Genomic DNA, 16,953 nt, shown 5'->3' with positions numbered 1-16,953 from the left:
GATCTCGAAAACCAGACTCTGTTGCCATTTTAATTGTTAGACCCTTCCGACACACAACTTTAAAAACACTAATTTTTTTATAAAGCAACTTTAACAGAACATTTTCCCACAAAATTTAAGAGTCAACAGCAGCAGCATGAAGGGCATGTCTCTTTGATATAAGGCTAATGGTCCTTGATGTGGCAGAGCTGCTGTGAAAGCACAGAACTGCCAAAGCCAAGGGTGTTACAATCAACGCCACCCTGAGCCTGCAGCCTCTGCTGGGGCGAACCCTCAGTGCTCAGCCTCGTCCCCACAGCTGTCACCAGCACTGGGCACCCCCCAGCCACAATTCCTGAGTGAGCTGGGTGTAGCATCAGGGACTGCACACAGCCAACGCACCAACTGCTGCACAATTTGGTTCTGGAGTGATTGTCATTCTAGACATGTTTAAATACTGCTCTGAAGTTGACTGTGCTTTCTCACAGCAGCACTACTGACGTGACAGTGAACTTGCTGCTCTACACTGTAAACACATGAAACCTTTAGGACAATGCATAAAGCATTAACCAGGTACAGTAAATGCCATAATGAGAAAGTCTGGCACACATTTTATTTCACAAGTAAAAATCTTTGGACTATAGTACTATATGCCACAAGATGTTCCAAGTGCATCCCACAATACATGGCTCATGAAAGGAGGAATCCATAAACAAGTAAATAACTAACATTTGCAAAAATGTTTTAAACAAAAACAATTTAAACAAAAAAAAAGGGGGAGAGAACTTCAGAACATAAGAGCAGATGAGAAGAAAGCCTTTCTGAACTTCTCTGATGAATCACTCTGCCGTACATTTAAGCATATAATGACAAATTGCAGGGAAAAAATTGGATTCTCTCAAGTTTCTTGCACAGTGTATGAGCTTCTCCTAAAGGTGGCTAAAATCAATACTAAGGAGATACTAAAAAAAAAAAGAAAAAAATTGCATCTTTGTGTTATTTCCATTGCCATGCTCTGGATAACTTCACTGTTTCTGAAACTCAGCTGTGTGCTTCAGTCCAGCTCAGGGGACCTTACAATTCTCCAAATGTATCACCTCCCTCTTCCCCACAGTTAATAGCTAACTTCAAGTGTTACACCAAGCCTGAATCTTTGGCCATGGTATAGAAAACGCCTTTTTCCTGAAGTAGTTGGTCTGGGGTACCACACTCCACCACTTCTCCTCTCTCCAGGACTAAAACTCTGTAAAACAAGGAGATGGGAAACAAAAAAGAAGAAAAAAGGGTCACAAGAAGATCCAGAAAGCCATTGAACATGGATATATGTGTACAGAGACTGCAGCATGACCATTATTTGCAAGTGAAGACAGTGCTGAGTGTGAACAGGCTGAGGTTCCCACTGTGCAGATGTTCTGTGTGGTGACTGTTCATGTAGCACATGGTTACCCATCTCCTGCAGAGGAGACAACCAACCCTGCACTCTGAGCCAGCCAGAAGTGAGCTGGCAGCACTTCTTGTCAAAGTGTGTGAGGGCCTGTAAGACCCTGCAAGAGCTGGGATAACCTTCCCTTAACACCCCTCCACACCAGCTGCTGTTACACAGCTTCTGTGCCAAACAAAAACATGCAACTGGCACAAGGAAGTCCACCAAGTCAGTGCTCACTGCTAAAACCCTGTTCCAGCTCCCCTCACAGAGGGCAAGGCACTGCAGAGATGGTCACCGTGCCCCTGGCTGCTGCCTGATGTCACCACTGCCATGGCTGAGCTGGGTGTTCCCCTGCTGGCAGTGCTCCCCTCTCTCATCTGTAACTACTGACAGCACAAACAGAGGGCTACAAAAGTACACTGAAATCCTACCACTGGTCACTTTGCAATTCTGTGATAAAAGGGACAAGAGAGCCAAAAACTGAAATATGAGACAACAACTTGGCCTTCAACCATACCTGAGCAAGGCAGCCGAGCATGAGGGAGGCTGTATGAACTATAACCAGAAGTGATGGAAAGCGAAACACCAAATAAACTTGAGAGGGCAGGATCTGCCCCTCTGGACTCCCTATGCTGTCTGTGCTTAAATTAAAGCAAGATTCAGGAACAGACTCCTGTCCTTGCCTCTCTCCCCTTCCCCGTTTGCCCAGGCAGGAACAGCATAACAGCAGCGTGACAGAGGGACAAGAGGAGCTCCCCGGGCCAAGCACAGCCAGAACACACACACCCTACCACTCAAAGCAGGAATTCCAGCAACTCTGTGCAGAGTGGCCTAAAAACAAACCAGGAAACATCCAACTCACACAGATTCCCACTTAAGTGGAGCACAGGGCAGGTCACACAATCAGCACAATAAAAGCAGCATCACTTTACCTCGTGTAGTCCATGATTGTGTTCAGACGATGTGCTATAGTTAATACAGTACATTCTTCAAATTGAGACTTTATAGTTGACTGTATGAGCTTATCTGTTTCAAGATCAACAGCAGCTGTGGCTTCATCCAGAACCAGGATTTTGGACTTCCTGAGCAGAGCCCGTGCCAGGCACACCAGCTGGCGCTGTCCCACACTGCACAGATGGGATGGGAAGGTGGGGAGAAAAGTCAGAACAAGTTTAGAGCATTTATTAGTATTCATTTTGAAGCCTGTTCAATTCCTTATTCTAAAGATAAGGTGGGTCTTACTATTTCCCTGCAGAATATCTAACAGCATCTGAAACTACACCCCCTCAAATGAGGCCCTGGCAATGCAGTAAGAGAATACAAGTGGTTTCAGAATAACTGCAGCATGCTGATTCACTGAATCAGTGCAGTGTTGAGAACTGGATTTTAAATGGTTTAAATGGTCTTCAAACTGAACATATAAAACCCTGATAAGGTGCAAATAGCAAGTAAACAGCCTCCTTAGAATAACTGCTGCTGCTTAAATGCTTTCCAAGGCTGCCCAAGCTGACAAACCTCTCAGCATTCAAAGTATTTCTTGAATTATTTGAAATCCCAAACTCAAGAGCTGAAAACATGTTGAATAAAACCTACTTGGTCGATTGCCTAGTCACACACTAAGAATTCTCCAGCTGCCTCCCCAGATTCTCAAACAGGGCTGGGGCATTAGAACATTCACAAGCACACTATGATTCAGTTCAGCACACAATTTCTTTGACCCACCTGAGGTTCTCACCACCCTCAGAACACTCATGATTCAGTTTATCAGGAAGGGATGATACAAAGTTCTTCAGGTGAGCCAATTCCAAAGATCTCCAGATGTCTTCATCAGAGTGTTGGTCAAAAGGATCAAGATTCATACGCAGAGAGCCAGAAAACAATACTGGATCCTGGTCGTGGAAAGAGGCAATTGACAATGTACACAGAAAATGGCAACTGCTCCAAAAATATTTCTTAGATTACAAAAGGAAACAACATGTACAGCTGCAGTTGCAAGCAAGCTAACATACTGAATTTAGGAGTGAGGGCTCGTCTTTTTCCAATAAAAAGTTATTCTCCCTCACTCTTATTCCTTACTCTTTTTGGGGCCTGACCTTTTCCCTTTGCAGATTCTTGCAGTCCAGACCTTTCCATTAGTCAGTAACTCATGAATTCAGGAAAAAACCCAACAAAACAAACAAACCAAAACACCCAAACTCCAGCCAACTCTCCTTTTACTGGACCTCTAGGATAAAAAAGAGGCCCTCCCTGCCCAACCTTCTGTCAGCAGAGACTACCAGATAACTTTTCACTTCTTAGGGAATTAATAATCTGTAAATATTTTAAAACTCTTCAGCTGCAGTATCAATGAAATTACTCTTTTTTTTCTCTCCTTTCTCAGACAGGGAGAAATACTACTTTGTAAATACTGTTGCAAAACAATCAAAAGGAGAAAGCAGAGTTCCCCCCCAGATTTCCAAAAGAGGTGGTACAGAAAACCTTTTACTGTGAGCTCACTTGTTTTTGCCAATGTTCTCCAATGGTAATTCAAAACAGCACATTTTATAGTCTTACTTTGAATCAAAACAGGCAATAAAGGCTACACAGTAAGAACAAAAACACTTGAGACCAAATCCAATGCTCATAAAGCTGTATTTCCAAATGTTTAGGACTATCAAACCCACAGCTGCTGGGCTAGACTGGGATGGTTATGTACAGGTTTCTGTGCAAGAACAGCACTGATAGCACACTTCGTGCCCAGTTCACAAAGGAATTCCAAGCAGGTGTTCAGCTGGGATCAGCCCTTCCCACTCAGGCTGAGCTGTCTGTAGTTGTAAGTGATCAGCTCCTGAATCCAGAGGCCAAGGTTTTGCTTCCACAACATGGCTCAGCCAAGTTCCTACTTGTTACCTGGCACAGGCAAATTGAAACCAGCCTAGGGAAAAGAGCTTGGCTTCAAGTCTATGAAAGAGCAAGTTGAAGTGACTAAATTTCATAGCACAGATCAGATGAGGAATAACAATTTTCTCCTCAGTGCTTTCTGGGAAGAGCACTGGAGTGCAAAAGGAGTGCCAAGGAGTTGTGGTAATGGCAGGATTTTGCACCTACCTGAGGGATGATGGTGATCTTGAAGCGCAAGTCGTGGAGCCCTATCTTTGCAATATTAATCCCATCAATAATAATTTCACCTTCAGCTGCTTCATTAATCCGAAACAAACCCAAAGTAAGTGAGGATTTTCCAGCTCCTGTTCTTCCAACTATTCCTATCTGTTGGGAAGAAATACAAGAACAACTTACTCTGGGAAAGAGTTTAAGCATTTCCAAGTGAAACCGACACACTGTCATATTTCTGGGGTTATCCATACACCAAAAGCATTCCATTTCACACTGTATGTTTTACTTCCCAGTTAGACTGAAGTCTTGATAATTCTTTTCAAATATAAAAGATTGCTACTTTGCTTGGCTGATACACTTCTTGCCATCTGCCCATTCTAACCACTTGAGGTAGCATTCTGCCCATAAATAGAAAGTGTGCACCTGGGGGAGAACAAATGCTCAGTTGGCTACCACAAATAAGGAAGCTGGATAGTAGATCTATCACAGCTACTTTTAATATTGCTGTGCAAGATCACACTATTAACAGACATCAGAGAATCCACACAGGACTGGGGAGGGACGTGTGTGAGTGCATGGGAAAGGAAGCAGGAGGAGAAACACACAGATCAGCTTGGCCAGGTCCAGAGAATCTGAAGTCCCATTTCTTCCTGCAGTTTCATCTTGCAGCTGCTGCGTCACTAGATGAGGCTCCCCCCATTTACTGTACAGTATTTTCCTGATATTATAATTAATGTAATCTCTCTGTAACCTACTCCTCTTTGCTTATGGCAAACAAACTAGCAAAATTCCCTGGGAAGGGGAGACAAGACAGGATAAACCTCACCTCCCAAAGAAACCAGGCCAAATGATACTTGGCAGCCCCACATAAGTGTCTTTCATCCATGATGCAGATCTTGCAAAGGCTGAGAGGCCACAACATCTGCAGCTAACAGGGCTGATTCCACAGAAGCTTTTCTAGTTCTCAAGAACCCCAGACACATAACAGTACAGGTTATTAAACCTCTCTTCTCCTTTTACATGCAGACCTGTGAACTCAACATGCTTCTATGACTTCAGTCCTTACCTTTTCCCCCCCATTGATGGTAACATTTATGTTTTTCAGAACCAGGTCCAAGTCGTCACGGTAGCGTAAACCATATCCTCGAAACTCCACCTTCCCTTCCTCGGGCCAGCTACTGCCTGGGGCTGTTTGCTCAATCCTCCACTCAGCCTGAAAGAGCCACACAGACACCACTGATCAACCCCTGCTTCAAACAACATGGGCTCTGAGGACTCAGATTACAACTAAAAAAAATCCTTCTTAGGGGATAATTTGCAAAAGGAACTGTGATGAGAAGAGAGGGAGAGAGCTGTCTCAAGACAGATGAAATGGTGTGAGTAGCCAAGGGCTTGGCTATTTCAAGTCCTGTTTGCTGGATAAACCTTCCTCTTACCAATGGCAGAATCATGCAGGCAGCACAAATTCAGACAACCTGTCTGTACACCCCAGGGTGGGGCAAGAAAACCTCTGGGGCAGCCACACGTGCAACTAGAAGCAGTTTAGCTGAGACTGTGCACTAGAACATTAATAAGCTGGTAAAAAGCTGCTGCCTCAGCTTCCCACAGAGGTGAAAGAGGAAAGAACACACCCCACTGCATTCACTGCCACTGCCAAATGAAAAGGCTTTTACATGTATAAACACTGGTCTGCTACCAGAACTTAAAAAAATTCTAGGAAGGATCTTCATAATGTTTGGTTGCAAAAATAGTGACCCAGGTCAGGTTCAAGTGACAGGCAAGGCAAAGGGAAGCCCCAGGGAATTCCATAACCATAAAGAGAATAACTGCAGATTAAATGAGTTATGTGATTTGAATAATAAAAAAAAAAAAGTAAAACCTTTTTATTCCCCATACTGAGTGCAAAAAGAGAAATAAAAACATCGTTTAAAGATTTAGGAAACAAAAACATTTGTGCTGCCCTACTGCTTAGCCTTGAACATAAAAGCACATTTCCTAAATAGCACTGTGTAAATACCAGTGCATACACCACAAAAGCACCAACAGGAACTTCCCACTGAGAGCCAGCCCGTCCCTGGCAAGGCACTCACAGCCCTGTCCCACCCCCAGCTGAGACCTCAGAACAGGGCACTGGCTTCCACAAGTGTGGAGGACAACCCCATGTACCTCCTTCTCCATCTCAGAGTATTCTTTGACTCTTTCAACAGCAACCACGTTGTTTTCCAGGTCGGATGACATGCGAACCAGCCAGTTCAAGTACGCTGTGATCTGCAAGGAGGAAAGAAGTCAGAGAGCAGTTTACACTAAACAGGATACCTGCACTAAATGAAAAACATGGAACAACCAAAGCATTGCAATTTCACGGAATGCATAAATACAGGCAAGATCTTGGCTGATCAGTGCTGGACAGGATGAAAGCCTAAATGCCTTTAAGATGCACAGGACCTTGGCCACATCCCCTCCCACAGGGAAAGCACAGAAGAAACTTTCCACATCTTCTCAGATACTATTTGCAGTTATTTTCTATGTTCCCTATATTAGGTTTCCATCCAGAGCCGTATCAAGGTTCTGACTTTCTGGTGCAGTCTGATTCAGAGGTTTTGCTCTTTTTAGAAAAGGCATTTTCCAACTTCAAATTTTCTAAATTCAGATTACCTGCAGTGAGTAGGACACTGAGAGGCCAACCAGCCCCGGGCTGAGTTTGCTGCGTGCAATCACTGCAAACAGTGCTGCAAACAGGACAATGCAGTTCCCCACGTACTCCAGACGGACAGCCAGCCACCTGCAAGGCACAAAAACAGCTTTCTAGTACTTCACCCACAGAGATCAGGGACGTGGACAACAAAGGGTCTGTCACACATCTTTTTTTTCTGTTAGATTAATATATGGCATGTGTGTCCTGCTGGTGATGCAGGCACTGCAAGATCTGTGAGGTTCTGCTTCAGCAGCATGTGAACTTAGAGGCATCCAAAATTAATGAGTCTTTAAGGTGCATAAATTCCTGTCTTAACTACAACTGAATTCTGAACATAGGAATCAATAAATCAAAACTTTTAAAATAATAAAATCCAGAAGCAAGGCAGAAACTCTCAGAAAGGTAAGAGATTCAGAAGTAATTTTAATTTCATCACAGAAGTTTGAACAAATCATCTCTGAAATGGATTTACCCACACAGGATTCCCTGCCCTGGACAAGCATGCCAAAGCTGTGACTGATAATGAGCACAGCCAGCAGATCCACGTCCTCCCCAGGTAACTGCTGTTCCACACTGCAGCCCCACTGGTACCTGTTTGCAATAATGCTTGGATAATAAGCTTTCTGATTCTCATCCACCTTCATGTCATTCTGCCTGATGAAGCGTTTCTGCTCCTCAAAGGCTCGGATGACGCTGACTCCCAGGAGAGTCTCGTTGAAGTGGGAATACACAGGAGAACGACTGACAGACTCCAGGCGCTTGAGCTGCCGTGAAGTGGCCACATAAAATCTCTGCAAATCAGAGTATGAGAATTATGGTTACATCCAGACTGTGTCTGGAAAGATAAGGGGAATCATAAACAGTACCCTGCCATCTGGGCTGTTAGTGACAGAGATCCAGCTCACACATGGGAATACACACCTTCTCCAACATTTCTAGGCCTAAAGAACCATTATGTACACACTGCTGAGTTTAAACAACCACCAGTCAGCCCATCTCATACCAGAGCCATTTTCTGCTCTTTCTTTTATCAGCAAGTTTAGTTCAACAGTATAAAACACACATATTGCCACTTGAAGGTTTACTAAAGGAGTCAAAAGGATTTACAAATTCAAGAGCCAAAATCAAACCCCAACTGCTTCTCTTCAATCAGTGCTGGCTCCACCAGTTTCTAGGAGTAAAGCCAGAGTGAAGCAAGCACATCCTGCCCACACAGGACAGGAGTGAAATGCTGCCATCCACTTTCTTGCTCTGTAGACAATATTCTGATGAAACAGGCACATGAGCAATACACACACATCCCCCTCTAAAGGCTACTCTAATGTTTGGACAGAACTTTTGGAAAAGCCAGTGTTTTCTGTATTTGGATTCTGAGCAACAAGCTGTGCAAAATTTGCTACAAAATCTAATGGCATTTTTATAAAGTAGGTATTAAAGGATTAACTTCTTCACAGAAGTCATTTTACACTTGACAAAGGAAGGAAATGCTGTGCTAACGTCAGATTATCAGTAAACCATGCACAGCACAGTCAGTCAAGTATGACTCAAATCCAACACATTAAAATCCTTCCTTATCCTGCAGGGTAAGAACTGTATGAAATAACACAGGATGTGACTGCTGGTCCTGGTTCCTCCAGGTAACACCCTTTACCTGCACAAAAAAGTAGAAAAGTCCCAGGGGTGGGATAATGACAGCAGCTATAGGTGTGGTCAGCAGAATGATGATACAAGCCCCAATCACATTAAATGTGGAGCCCATGAACATCTTGATGATGGGTGGAATGGCAGAGTCAATGGTGTCTATCTCCTTGGAGAAACGGTTCACCAGGTTCCCACTGGGAGTACGGTCAAAGAAGCTCATTGGAGACCTGAGGACACTGTGCAGCAGGTTATGGTGCAGGTGTCGTGATGCAAAGATCCCTCCTATCGACACAACCATTGAGTAGCCAAACACAGAAACACCTAGAAAAGGAGACTCATTATTAACTGCTGCCACCTCTCGCACAAAACATTTTCCTCATTTTCTCACCATTTAGCATTAGTATGTCCCTAGTACAATAATCCTGAGAACTAGGGTTCACTTCAGTAAATATGTAATGCAGTTAAAAAAAAATAAAACCAGTGAAAACATCACATTCCTTTCATTGCTTCTCAGTTACAAAAAATTGTGTAATATTTGAACACTTTTTCTGAGAAAAAAAATCACTGAATTTGCACTTGGCATTTGTTTTTTAATGTGGGATTTTCATGGCAGTTCTGAAGTGGGGTACTTGGGGTGTTTGGTTTCATGGCAAACACACTCTAAACCACAAAGAGGACAGAAAACAAAACATCACTGAAGCAGCCTCCCCACAGTGCCCTGGATGGAGCTACAAGCAGCCAGAGCAAATCCCAGCCAGGGCAGCTGAGCCAGGCTGGGGCTGCAGGGAGGCAGCACAGCCACAGCCTCCTGTGACAAACTGCCCCTGCAGACCAGGCCAGCACAGCCTGCTGACAGGCCAAGGAGACACTTCTGAGTTCAGACATTTTGTCACAATTCTGGCTCATCAGCCAGAAAATCACTTCTCACTTTGAGAAATTTCATTTACAAATTAAATGAAAAACACATTTTGTAACTGAATAATTGTATGGGTTGATCTGGTTGGGTTTTTTTTAATTCAAGTTTTTCATTTTTCTATGAAAACCCACACTCAAATCCTTAGCAAAATGCTGCTGCAGGCACCAAGAACAGTAGAAACACTGAATCAGCAAATCTTAAGATACACAAGACCAAGCAAACCTTGAGAAATTCCCAGAGCTCCATATACTCCCAGTCTGAGAGTCGTGTTCTGCTGTGTCCCATTGATAACAGGATCATCTGTCCATAGACTCAGCCAGTAGTTGGAAGCCAAGGAGGCTACATGAGTACACACAAAGAGGAAAATGGCCAAGAAAGACATAAAGAGTCCAATGGCTTTCATGTATTCCCAGTACACTGATGCCTTTACCTGAAGACAGAAGAAAAGAAATACTCACTTTGCAGCAAAGTTTCAAAACCAGCAACTCCCCCTTCTCCAACACCTATTTAAAGTCAGTATCCCTCCATGAGGCCATGACAACACAGCAGCTGCACTCCAGAGAGCCACTGCTTGGGAACACATGCTGCAGAGCATTCTATGGAGACATGCCAAATCCAACATTCCCTCAGGGCAGGCACACATCATCCCTCCCCTGTCATCCAGGGGAAGGGAGGAGTAGGGAGGGAGCTGCCTGAAGTTACACAGAGCATCAGTAGCAGAGCCAAACACTTCACGGAGGAGTTCCAGTTTCTGGCTCTCTGTACCACAAGATTATAAAGCCTTTAAACCAACCCTTGCTCCACATGGCTTGTATCCTATGAGCTATCTTTAACCAACAACAAGCAATCCAAGCTTGGATTCAAGCAACATTGCTAGGAGCTGTAACTGCCATTTTCCCAGGAACTTCAGTCTCAGGCTTTTCAAAAAGCCCTGGTTATCCTGAGATTAGATACTTATGTCTACAGTGGAAACTTGGCTTAAATTATCTGAGTCAATTGCAGCTCCTTACACTGAAGGGCAGTTTTCATTAGGTCACCTAATTTGTGACAATCTCTCTCCAAGAAATAGCTGCAAGGTTTTCATTTCTCCTTCTACACTTTGATGTGGTCAGGCCCATCACCTCACACAGAAATTTTGTGTCAACATTCTTCCCACAGGCAAACATGGGGCTCAGGTTTGGGAGCAGAGGGCATTTCCATCAAGTATTACACAAAAAGCAGCAAGTTCAAGAATTCACTCAGCCCGTTCTCACACCAGTTACGTGGTCTTCAGAAGTTATTTTCTACTGAAACAGATTTTTCCAAAATTGAAAGAGGGCACAGGAAGTGGGAACTGGAGACCTTACCCTCCCGGTCTTTGCTGTGTCGGCCTCCGTCAGTTTCCAGGAATTCTTCTCAGCAAGAGGCTTCTGCAGCTCTGCTGTGCTGCTCTGGTGCTGTGGCTTCCCAGTGTCTCTGCTGTACGTTGAAGAGTTACTGAGCTGCCTGTTTGAAGACATTCATTTTTTAATCTTAGCTTCACATTGGAGAAGTGCTGCTACATCATAACTAGGCTTTACATCATAACAGTCCACAGCTCCAAGTCAAAGGTTTACACTCCTAGGAGATGTCCTAACCTGCCATCAGGGGCCAGAGATTCCTTAAGCCTCCCCTCTCCCCTCAGTGCAGTGTCCTAACCCCCCCTTGATGGCATTCAGGTCCCAAGTACCCACGCTCAGGTGCAAGAAACTGAGTCACCAGATAAAGAAGTCTTGGTTGCAATCACACACCAGAAAGGAAAATTCTTTGTGACCATCAAGACCAGCTTTTCCAATCTCCATCATCAGCCCAGCAGCTGCTGGAGAGCAAAAGGGGTACCTGCAGTCCCCTCAAAACAGGCCATTTAACTCCCAGGCACTCATCAGCTTCCAGAAATAAAGGGTCTCTAGAGCACCATAAGAATAAGGCATAGACTAGGAGATGGTTTTGGAAAGGTATAATCAGAGTGATTGCAAGCACAATAGCAGCTGCATTAGGTCAGACTAAAGGTTCACTTGGCACTTCATCCCATCTGACAGCAGTCAAGTGCAGAAGCCTTGGGAACACACACAAAAGCTGGACTAGCCAATAAAACACCCTCCATTTTATGCAAGCCAGACCACAATATCTTACTACTACACAGGAGTTTCTTCACATGGAAAGAATATCATAAGAGCTGTGTGTGCAGACATGAACGTGCAGCAGTCTGTACCAGCCTGGAGTGGGGAGCAGCCCCAGAGGTTCAAATTCCACGTGCCAGCAACTGGGAACCAAGGGCAGCTCCCAGGCACACTGAGGGACTGAGCCAGCCACTGCAGAGATCCACCTTGAGAGGACACACCTCACATATTCCCAGCAGCAAAGCTGGCCCTGCTCAGCCAGAGAGGGGCCTGGGTGATGCCCCGTGGTGCTGAGTTCGTGTGGGTGCCCCAGGTGCCTGCTGGAGCACCTCCTGCTGCTCCACCTGGAGCCACAGAGCAGCACCAGCTTGGCCTTGCTCAGGCTGCTGGATCCACCATGATATATTTTCCTCTACCAAATACCATAACCATCAAATTACTGTTTATCCACATATGAGTGACTGGACTGAAGGGATGGGGGGCAAAAGCAAAAAAAATAAAGAACACACACCTATGCATCAACTTTCCAGGGGCTTCATTCACAAGGACTCCATTTTCTATAGGCTTGCCTTCCTTTGCAGATGGACTGTTTGTATCTGAGAGGGTGAAAAGGTAAAAGTAAACATGAAAATGGTTAGGCAAAGAGACACGAGCATTGCATTTCAATCCCAACTGCCAGTTGCAGTCTTAATGTGCAAGCAAAGAGGGGAGCACAAGTCTACAGATAATAACAGAAAATTGACCCGCTGAACAAATCAATTTAGTTCCCTAAAACCCCCAACAGGGTTAATTTGCCAAGACAGTGAACATTTCTTTTTCGAGCCAATGTAGGTCAGTAGTAATGCAATATAATTATGAGGACATATTTTATGTTCAAGCATGCAATACCAAGTCACATGTGACCCACTCCATGGAAACAAACCCCACACTCCAGCCACTCTTTTTCAAACCACAGCCTCTACATAGTTAGTTATAAGTTATTTTTATTTTAAAATGCTATGAGAAGACATTCTGTAAATGATGGAGTGAAGCTGTAAGAACAGCAGGCATGTGCTAGTAACTTTGAGTCTTCCTGCAAAGTTGAGCAAGAAGAAATGGGCAAAAGCCTGGGTTTTTTAGGCAACTGCAGGAATCAGATGACTTTAAGCAAGAAATCTTTCCATGAATTGTTATTCCACAACATTCCATTTGTACCAAGACACAGAACACACTAAAAAAGTGTCTAAAACACTCCAGAAAACCTGTCAGCTTGAAATATTAACTTTTTCTGAGCAATTTAATTCAGTGTAATGCAGTGCCATGAGTAGTAAAACTTCTAGTTTCAGGTTACGTCAATTTTCCTTCTAAAAAACAAATGTCTGGCTCCTAAAAGGTTACCTGTCAGTACATGGAACTCTATTTTCATGTATGAAAGTTAATTCAGAACTTGCAACAAAGTTTTGCATTTTTGAAGGCTCTATGGATAGTTTATGCAAAGATACTGACCTGAATACATTCAAAAAGATATTCAGGAAAATATGTGTAGATCTAACATTTTCATGTTTTTATATGAATGCAAAATATATGCATAAACCAGATCATCAACACATTAAGGGTGGACTGCTTTCCCTTCTGTGTCTGCAAATTGAGTATCGGTTTATTACTTTAAAAACTCAAAGATAAATTGTTCAGCATGGTCTTGAAAAGACAAAAAGCAGAAAATGTGAAAAAGTTCAATTATTTAGTTCTTATTTATGTGAATAAGATCAAACCAAGATGGGACTGCTGGTTATTTTAAACACTTGACAGCATTTGTTTAGAAAGGTTCCCATAATGAAAAACAGCAAGCATTCCTGCAACATACTGCTTTAGAACATTGCTGAAGAAAACAAAACCACAAATAAACTATCCTCCCCTAAAAGCTCAAATTTGATTTCATGTTGTAGGCTACAAAGATTTCTTGCTTATACTGCATTTAGCCCTGAGAATAAAAAAATGCTCAAGACTGCCATAGTAAATCTGACATATACACTTAGGGTATAAGCCCACTATTGAGGGTTGTGCTGATAAAAGAACCCAGAAAGTATAAAAGGGAACAACTGTAAGTAGTGAATACACATTTGAGAACAATAGGACCCTCAGGGTTCAATCCTCAATGACACTTCTCTTGTTTCATTGACTACTTTCTAGGTCCAGGGTGTCTTTAAAGTTTCCTCATGGAAGCCTCTGAGATACAGAATTGCTGCTGCTGAGTTACCTACAAGCAGCCACACACCAACTGCTGCAGCTCACACAACTAAGGACATGCAAACCATGCAAATACCTTCTACTGCGCAGATAAAATTCTCCCAACAGTGACTCAGTCTCGTGTAAATAAACTGCAGCTACTCATATTTCTCTAAGCCAAGCACTAATAAACAGCCACATGGCAAACAGTTACCTGCTTCCAGAGGTTGGATCGGTCCTTCTAATGAAGGATCTGACTCTAAAAGCATATATAATTAAACTTTTTTCCAGAACACACTCTACCATTTTCAATCTTTACAACCTCACATCCAAGTAGAAGAACCTAAACCACAAAACCCAAGGCAGGATCAAATTTGCTGAAACAGACCTATTTTTAATCCCAAGCCACAAGCACAGTTTTCCCACACAGAGATGAAACCCCATGAAGCTGAGGCTGGGAAAGGCAGCAGCACAGCACACAGGCAGAGGTAACCCTCAGGAATCCCAGAGGGAGAGGAAGGCTGGGAGGCAACGGGGACCAGAGCTGTAGCCAAACCTCAGGGGCTGGGTAGGAGGAGAAGCTTTCCCACCCTTGGAGCAGCAGATGTATTCCAGCCAGAAAGCACCAACCCACTGTGCTCTCAGGCTGCCAACACAGAGCTTCAGACAGAAGGGAGCCTCCCTTTAAAAGTGGGTGTGCAGATACCCTCCAGCCAACTCCGTCTGATTCCCATCACTGTGCTCATCCAAGAGCCTGTGATTCTCAGCAATTGTGACCTTTTACACATTCAATAAACATGAATATTATTCCTATGAATCAGACAAACAATGCCTCTACTTTTCACTTTTTACCACTGTCAGAAGATCATTTGACTAGAACTGATGAACAAATTTGCTGCAAATAGACCAACCCTGTGATACAGCAATCCCCTCCAGATCACCAGGGTGCTACTGAAGTAAGAAGAGCCTCTTACTAGAAAACTGTAGAGAATCATGGCAGAAGATAAAGCACTGGCTCACTTTCCAAAAGAAAATTCAGTAATTAAATGGAAAAATAAAGTAATTTAATTTAATGAAACGGATTTCAAAACCTACTTTTCCACATTTGAAAATGGGAGGAGACAAAGACTTAAAGAACAAGGCTATTAAATGAGGCAAATCTTCATACTGAAGTTAACTTGTAACTGCCTAGGGAAGCAGTTAGCATATGCTGAAGAGTGCAACAAGTCCAACTGTGCCTGAAGGAGCTACAGAAGCACCTACAGAAAATACACAGACGTTAACCTGATTCTGCTCCCCCCAGAATCTCTTCCCACAGTGCTTTCCACAGCGAGACACCCACCCATGCAGTATTTGCTGCTTACAGCATCCACCCAAACCAGCATCCCAGTCTGCAGAGCCACAACTGGGACTACCACAAGACCTTTCCAAGAGGAATGCCAGCCCACAGCAGGGCAGCCTGAGCTTGAGCTTTGGGATGACAGATCATCCCAAATCCAACTGCTTGGAAGAGGGAGCCAGGAGAAGATGTCACCTTGCACAGGCAGGCACAAACCCTGCCCACTCAGGCTCCAGGGGCAGTCTGGTGCCAGCCTGGCTCACAGAGCTTCAGAGAACAAGGCAGACCATCACAGACTTCCCAAAGGCAACTCTGACAGGAGCACCAGGAGCAGTTCCTTGCCAAGGGAAGCTCTTCAACACATCTTTAACACTTCCCAGCTGCATCAGTGCAGGTAAATGTGGCACCATTTCCACTTTGCCAGTGATGGACACATGAGCAGCACACCAAAAAACACCTCTCTGTTCCCTCTAGGGAATGGGAAGGAACCAAGGGTTTTCCAAATGGAAGACGAAGCAAAAAGCAGGCTCAGGCCCCTCCTTGCTCCCAAAGCCTTCTCTGCAGCACTCAGCATCTGCTCCCAAACTCGTGTCACCAACTTAACCCCAGCCACCAGTGCAGGCACCCCTTGCACTTCTCAGCAGGAGTGCAGGAAATCACCACAGGCAACCCAGTGAAGAAAACAGGCAAAGACTAAGTTCCCCTATTGGAATCCAATACTGCAACTGTCTGTAGATAAAAGAAAAACAAATCTGAAGTGTACTCCTGTACCAGTGCAGCTCTATAGCTGTTTTGGAAAGCAGAGCAGGAGTCAAGGACAACTGCTGGAACACTGAGCTGCTTCCTCCTCCTCCCCATCCCCAAAGGAATTAGGAATAAGACACATCTTAAAAGAGACAAGAAGGGTGTATAAACCCCAGCTGGCCTTTCTGCAGTCTCACTACCATCTGAATTTTGCACTGAGAGGTAATTTTACTACAGATCTGTTACAGGTTTATCTAATTTTAAGAATATATGTTTAACCTCACAACCTTCAACATTCTCAAGAAATAATACAGGCAATCACAAAAATAGTAATTTCTTTTAACTTTCCTACCAGTACTACTGTTTTTCCTGTAACAGGACTCCCTTATTAACATGAGAGACATCAAGAGTTTATTTGTGAGCTTACCACTGTTCTCCATGGTTTGTTCAGCATTAGCATATGTACGAAGAAACTCAGCAAAAGCCCCATCTTGCTCCAGCAGCTCCTGGTAAGAGCCCATCTCAGAGATTTCTCCATCAGTCATTACCAGAATTGTATCCATCTGAGGCAGATAGTTGATTGCATGGGTTACCAAAACCCGAGTCTAAAAGGCAAAAGAAAAAGAAAGGGTTTCTGTCATCTCAGATTAATGAATACCATGGTTGGACTACTGCTCTTTACTGCTTGAATTCTGTGTATAAGAGAATAGTAATGAGGGACAGGCATGCAGCACTTTAAGAGAACATTGTCTTGATTCTTCCATCCAGTAATTTTGA

The 16,953-nt window shown here is 43.8% G+C and overlaps 1 protein-coding gene across 4 annotated transcripts in view; it reads right to left on the bottom strand.

The window, feature by feature from the left end:
* Positions 1 to 572: 572 nt before the first annotated feature.
* ABCC1 (ATP binding cassette subfamily C member 1) overlaps positions 573 to 16,953 on the bottom strand; it is a 44,890-nt gene continuing 28,509 nt past the window's right edge. For 3 of the 4 annotated variants that reach the window (XM_058849930.1, XM_058849933.1, XM_058849932.1), the window contains 14 exons: positions 16,604 to 16,781; positions 14,308 to 14,352; positions 12,400 to 12,484; positions 11,097 to 11,235; positions 9,973 to 10,180; positions 8,845 to 9,155; positions 7,785 to 7,984; positions 7,154 to 7,280; positions 6,665 to 6,766; positions 5,565 to 5,711; positions 4,493 to 4,651; positions 3,128 to 3,294; positions 2,338 to 2,532; positions 573 to 1,222 (listed from right to left, as the gene is read on the bottom strand). In XM_058849930.1, the coding sequence (XP_058705913.1) occupies positions 1,114 to 1,222; positions 2,338 to 2,532; positions 3,128 to 3,294; positions 4,493 to 4,651; positions 5,565 to 5,711; positions 6,665 to 6,766; positions 7,154 to 7,280; positions 7,785 to 7,984; positions 8,845 to 9,155; positions 9,973 to 10,180; positions 11,097 to 11,235; positions 12,400 to 12,484; positions 14,308 to 14,352; positions 16,604 to 16,781 (2,172 nt within the window). In that variant the 3' untranslated portion in view covers positions 573 to 1,113. The remainder of the gene's footprint in view (positions 1,223 to 2,337; positions 2,533 to 3,127; positions 3,295 to 4,492; positions 4,652 to 5,564; positions 5,712 to 6,664; positions 6,767 to 7,153; positions 7,281 to 7,784; positions 7,985 to 8,844; positions 9,156 to 9,972; positions 10,181 to 11,096; positions 11,236 to 12,399; positions 12,485 to 14,307; positions 14,353 to 16,603; positions 16,782 to 16,953) is intronic. The other variant, XM_058849931.1, reaches the window with a different exon arrangement.

Source organism: Poecile atricapillus, chromosome 14 (assembly GCF_030490865.1).
Source record: "Poecile atricapillus isolate bPoeAtr1 chromosome 14, bPoeAtr1.hap1, whole genome shotgun sequence".
NCBI lineage: Eukaryota > Metazoa > Chordata > Aves > Passeriformes > Paridae > Poecile > Poecile atricapillus.
The sequence above is the reverse complement of the archived record's forward strand: the minus strand, read 5'-3'. Positions and strand labels throughout refer to the sequence as shown.